This window comes from Mustela nigripes, chromosome 7 (assembly GCF_022355385.1).
Source record: "Mustela nigripes isolate SB6536 chromosome 7, MUSNIG.SB6536, whole genome shotgun sequence".
In the NCBI taxonomy this organism is placed as follows: domain Eukaryota; kingdom Metazoa; phylum Chordata; class Mammalia; order Carnivora; family Mustelidae; genus Mustela; species Mustela nigripes.
In genome coordinates, this window is record NC_081563.1 from 52,271,905 (window position 1) to 52,277,904 (window position 6,000).

General features: G+C 53.9%; 1 protein-coding gene across 9 annotated transcripts in view; it reads right to left on the bottom strand.

Annotated features, from left to right (window-relative positions):
• DYSF (dysferlin) overlaps window positions 1-4,700 on the bottom strand; it is a 203,042-nt gene extending 198,342 nt beyond the window's left edge. For 6 of the 9 annotated variants that reach the window (XM_059405877.1, XM_059405879.1, XM_059405872.1 and 3 more), the window contains exon 1: window positions 3,972-4,699. In XM_059405877.1, the coding sequence (XP_059261860.1) occupies window positions 3,972-4,059 (88 nt within the window). In that variant the 5' untranslated portion in view covers window positions 4,060-4,699. Of the gene's footprint in view, window positions 1-3,971 lie in introns of all 9 variants that reach the window. The other 3 variants (XM_059405860.1, XM_059405868.1, XM_059405881.1) reach the window with 3 other exon arrangements.
• Between the last annotated feature and the right edge of the window lie 1,300 nt (window positions 4,701-6,000).

Sequence of the window (6,000 nt, forward strand, 5' to 3'; positions counted from 1 at the left end):
TGCTCGCGCTCTCCTGGTTCCCTTTTCATTCTAATGAACCAATTTCAGAAAGAGACCAGCGTACGGGGAGTAGAGACAGAGAGTGAGTTTGGCCTGGGGAGAGGGACTGAGGTTTGTGGGCTTGAAGAGTCAACCGGAGGGATACCTATCTGTTCCCAGAAAGACCTAGACCATGGTGAATGTCACGGCCAGACATCAGACAGCGGGACCAATGCCTCAGTTCAGAAGGGGCCGCTCCAGGAGGGGCAGCCAGAGGAGACAAGACCAGGGTCCCTTGAGGCAGAGGGGATGGCCACTCACCACTGAGTCCACCGTGCCCAGTCTGGAAGGACCGCAACTGGACAGACAGCTGACGACTGGAATGATCAGGTTAAAATGGTAGTGAGAGTCTCCTTAGGTGTGTGAGGTGATTTCTTAGTACCTGTACAATACATATCAGCTATCATAATAATTATAATAATGTATATATAATCCTATATAACAGTAATACCTAATATGTATTGAGTGCCAAGCAGTATGGTGTGAGCAGATAAATCCTGATCCTCCACCTCTTCCTGCTTGTCTCCTGAAAATCAAAGCTAAGACCCAAAGGAGATGGTGAAGTGGTTAAAGAGGGGGCTCTGGAGCCAGAGCGCACACGGCCTTGATTCCCAACTCCACGACTCACCAGTGTATAACTTAACCTCTTTGTGCCATAGTTTTCTTGTCTGTAAAGTGGGAGCATACTAGTTGCTATTATATATGTTTGGGAGGAGGGTCAAAGGTCTACATAAGTGCGTGGTACAAAATATAGCTGGAACGTGATCTAGCTCATGAGTTCTATGTAGAACAGTGCCTAGCCCCTAGTAAGCTGGATATCAGTTAAATATGTCTCTTTCAGAGGGTTGTTGTGGGGTTTTAAAGAGATAGCTTCTGAAAATGGTACATTGTTCGTGCTTAATGAATGCCCATTCTCTCTCCTTGGGATGAATACACATTTTTAGACTCAGAATCCTCCACGTTTTGGCCCTTTGTCTTATAGGCACTCCCTGCAGCCTATAAGACACTCCCTATATGCCCCCCACTTTGACTTAGCCCCATGCTGGGTACCTCAAGCTCTTCCACCCCCTCCCCCATCGCCCCCCCCCCCCCCCCCCCGCTGCCCCCCCCCCCGCCCCCCCCCCCCGCGGGCGCCCCATGGGTTCCTTCCCAAAACCCATCTTTTTTCAAGGGGCCTGGGGGCGGAGAAGAAAAGGGGGGGGGGGGGGGGGGGGGGGGGTGGTGAGGATGGGAGGTACTTTGACCCCTGTGTGATCTTGGCCAGGCTCCTGCACTGCTCTGGGCCTATTTGCTCATCTCTAAAGGGAAATAATATCCCTGTCCTTTGGCCTCACAAAGCTGCAGTGGGCATGAAATGAAGTTATGCGAGCCCAGAGTGGGTGTCGTTCTGGGATATTATAATCAGGTGGCCAAAGGAGGGGCTCTGTGGGCCCCAAGCCTAAAGGGCCTGGGAAGGCCAGATCCAGGCTCACTGGTGAGGGAATACTTCCCAGAAGGCTGTTTCGCTCTGAGAGACCAGAACCTTCTGTGTAATCATTCACTAACCAGGCCCTGGCTGAGAGAAGGAGAGTGAGCAGGCCTGAATGCTGTGGGGAGGCCAAATTTGGACATGGGTTAAGAGCTTGGCCAGTGCAGGAGGTGGAATGTGTCCAGGGCTAGGGAAGGGAGGCACTGCATTCCCCCATGACTGCCTGGCAGTGACGTCCATGACTGGCAGTGCGGGGCTCCAGCCAGCCTCCTCTGGGGGCACTCGCTGTCAACAAGAGACATTCCTTCTCCTCAGGAAAGGGGGGAGCCCACCCAGAGGAGCCAGGCAGCAGGCAAAGGGCAAGAATGCGAACTGACATCAGGCAGATGTGGGGAGCTCAGTCATGGATGGGGATGGAGGATGAAGTGTGGGGGATGGGGAAGACTGCCCACGGACAGCCACGGAGCCGCACCAGCCACATCCCTGTGGGCAAAGCGCTTCAGGGGTTAGAAAGTGCTTTCCCATACATTATTCATTCTTCCCCTTCTCCTGCTAGGGTTCAGAGCCTGGTCTGGGTAGGGGGACTTCACAGCATGAGGCAAGTATGTGTGTGCTAGGGTGGGGGGGTGGGGGGGTTGGGAGATGGGAGTTGTGATCAGGGAAGGAAAATGTGGTTGACTGAATGGGCATCAGAGGAGGCAAGACCCCTGAGGACACAGGCAGGGCGAGGCAGTGCCCCCCCCCCCCAGAGGTTCTTTGAAGCATTGGACAGGTCTAGAGGATGCCATCACAAAGCCTGCTCAGCCCTTGGGCTAGGGCTCTTCTCCCACCAAGGGATGCTGGAGAAAGAGGCAGCCATTCAATATACAGGGTTTCCCCCCCTCCCTCCACGGTGACACTACCCTCCTTCCCTTCAGTCAGGGGGACATTCACAGTGAGAATGGTGCTCCCTGGAGTTGAGCACTGAGGAGCCCAAGACCTTCCGTGAGGCCGCTGGCCTGCCCAGTGCTGAGGATGCAGCGGAAGTGAGGAGGCCCCCCATGCATGCCCTTGTCTTCCCCCTGGAAACACCTGGATAAAGTTCATGTCCGGAGGCCACTGTGGGAAACCGGTCGAAAACAGGTCAAAGCTGAATGTCAGCAAAGAAGTACAGCTGGAGTGTCACCTCCCACTCCCCCTCTGTCTCTATCCTCTTGGCGCAGTCTGCTTCCCAGGCCACAGGCCCCTTCAGGGACTCCTCCCTAAGAAACCCCAGATTTCATATCTGGGACTATGTGGGCGTATGTGCCTGTTAGGACACATCAGTGTGTGCTGCTGTGGACACATGCCTTGGTTCTCTAACCCTCTACCTCTTGAGATGGTACCCTGGAGATGTCACAGGCACTCCTGGGTGGACATGTGTCTGGGAATACATGTGCACATGGGCGGCTGGGAACACGAAGATCCAGGAGCTCGAAAAGAGAGATCTGCTGAAAGGCCAGGGACCAGTTGTTGCCCGGATTTCAGGGAGCCTGGGATGAAGCCAGGTCTTTGAAGAGAAGGAAAATGACAAGTCATGGAGACAAAGAGCAAACCCATCCGGTTGGACTCTCACACCCTGATCTTTCTCCCCCAGGCTGGCTCTAAACCCAAAGACTCAGCTGGGTAGCCCACAGCTCTGACTTAGCTTTGAGGGGTTTCCAGGTAAACAGATGGGGCTTGGCCCTCACCTCCTGGAGGAGAAGTCCACTCATGACCATAGGAAGGCTTTACTCTGGGAGGTCCCAACAGGATAGGGGAGCAGGCTCCTTTGTTCAAGGACGATGAAGATAGCATTCCCCAGATACCACTCCCCAGCAAGTTCCAGTCTGGTGGGAGGGGAGTGCAGAGGGGAGAAAGTTCCTAGAGGTTGGTGCTGGTGTTAGCTGGACCAGCTGCTTAACTTCTCCCATCCTGTGCACAAAGCAAGAGTAGGATCCCTGGAGAGGTGGGCGGTGCCTCTGCCCCCAGTGGCCAGGCCGGCCAACCTAGCCTGTGATAGAGAGCTGGGGCCTAGGACAGCTGCCAGGCCCAGGCTCGGGAAGACAGCTGGGCTATAAATAGGCCTGAGACCCAGCCCTCCAAGCACAGAGGAAGGGATCCCTGCAATAGAGAGCTTCACTGCCCACAGAAAGGAAAGACCTCTTTTAAGAGATCCAGAAGAGTGAGAGGAGAAATGTGCCCCCTCCTCCAGGCCCAGTGTAGCTCCCACCTGGCCTCAGTTTCCAGGTCCCAGAGAAGTGCAGTTCAACCACTTCTCTCCTTGCCTCGGTTTCCCTCTGGGTCGCCCCTTCCCCAGGATGTGGGTCTCTGAGACACCCAAAGTCAGTCTGGCCCGGCTCATGGAGTCTCTTCTCTCCCATCCCCGAGCTCCCTGTGTGGATGTCCAGGAGGCCCCTCTCCGACTCCCACCCTCCCTGCCTGAGGGGATGCCGACCCCTCCTACCTGCAAACACCGCAGAGCAGTAGGCATCGCTGATGTCGGTGTCCGGGGTGTGGACGTTCTCAGCATAGAGGATGAAAACCCTCAGCATGACTGGCACGAGTTAGGGCCCCGTACACCCAGGGTGCGCCGAGAAGGCTGGGGAAGGTCGGGGACGATCGAGGTGGGTCTCTCTAACTGGAGAAAGCTGAAGGAGGGAGGCCGGTTGTGATCGGCCCTGGCTCCTGGCTCCTGGCTCAGATCTTCTGCTTTTGAAGAGAACCAGGCTAGCCCCGCGCTGCTCCAGGGGGCTACACCCGGTCGCCGCCCCAACCGCGCTTACCCCGCTAGTCGGAGGGCGCTCGGAGTACAGGGGCTTCTGCTCATCTTCCAGCCCCGTCGCCCTACCCGGGCTCGGCTGAGCTGTAATTCAATGCTCCGGCCGCAGACTCTCCCAATGACAAGGCGTTTTGCACCTGGCCGGGTAACAGCGGACAGGGCGGCGGCCGCGATGGCCGGGGGCTGGTCCAGGGCTCCGGACGCCCAGCGCAGTCCAGATCTCGCTCCCGACAGGAGAAAGGCTGAGTCCCTCCCCCGACCTTCCACCCACCCCTGGCCGCGCGCCTCGCCAAGCCTGTCGCCTCCTCCGGCGGCCGCGAGTGTTGGAGCACTCTCTGTCCGAGTCAGCCCGCAGCTCTGAGAACCAGATGGAGGGCGGGCGCACGGACAGCGCTTTCCGGAGAAGCCCAGAGCTAAGGAATCTCATTGACCGGCCTATTCTGGCTGCCTTAAAAACTCTGCTCCCCCGACGCCTCCCCCTCGCCATTTTTTTTTTTTTTTTTTTTTTTTTTTTTTTTTTTTGGCTGTGAAACAACACCTGTTACTTTTAATACAAAACCATAAAGGAAAGAAATCTCAGTCTGAAAAAAATAGTATTAACATTTATATGTTTACCAATTCAGGCTTTTCCTCTGAAGATGTGTGTGTAAATTATTTATTATATTTCTGAGATCAATGTATATGCAGTTCTGTGTCCTGTTTCCATGTAATATTTTCTTGCATCATTATAAATTTTTCATAGACAGTTTTATCAATAGCTACATCATTTTGTGTAGCTTTTTCCCATTGATATACATCACTATTATAATGGCAGGACATACTTTTTTATATTAAAAACTGGAATATACGCCCATTTGGGGCTCCTTCTCCTAGTTCCTTAGGTTGGATTCTCAGCCTTGGAATGATAAAGTTGCAGGACTTGCCTTTTTTTAGGTCCTAGTCCCTATGGCTAAACCGCTTTCTGGGAGCTGTGTAGATCCGCACTCCCAGAAGTTGGGTGACTCACCTTCTAAAGAGGGCAACTTGGATGGGTTTGCAGCTGTCAGCAAAACTTCTCCCCCAGCAACCCACGGAGGTAGGACACACACACCCAGGGCAGGAACAAAAAGCTGTTTTGTCCCATAGCCTGTGGGGCCGGGGCGGGGGGTGGATGGTGCGGAGAGAAGACTTTCTGAAAGATCTATAATGTCCCGTGGTCACCTATGGTCCTCCTGCGGCAACTTGTGCCTCCTCTTTTCTTTGCCTCTAGCACACTATGTAGTGGGGGAAGAGAGGATATGGGGGGGGGGGGGTTGAAATGCAGTCGTCCATTAAACAGGCATGTATCAAGTCCTACAACATGCCAAGTACTGTCCTGAGTGGTGGGGACACAATGATGAACAGAAGTGGCTTGGTTCCTGTTAGGGGCTGAATTGTGTCCCACTCCCTGCCCCAATTCCGCATGTTGAGAATCCATATATTAATTCCTATGCCCCAAACCCGAGTTAGGAATATGATTGTATTTGGAGTTAGGGCCTTTACAGAGGTGATGAAGTTAAAACAAGAGTGGGGGCTAATCTGATCTGACAAGAGGAAGTCTGGACACAGAGACGCGGGAGGTCTGCACACAGAAGAAAGACCACATGAGCATCCAATGAGAAGGCAGCCCTCTGAAAGTCAACAAAAAAAGGCCTCAGAAGAAACTGAATTTGCCAATCAATAACCTGATCCTGTA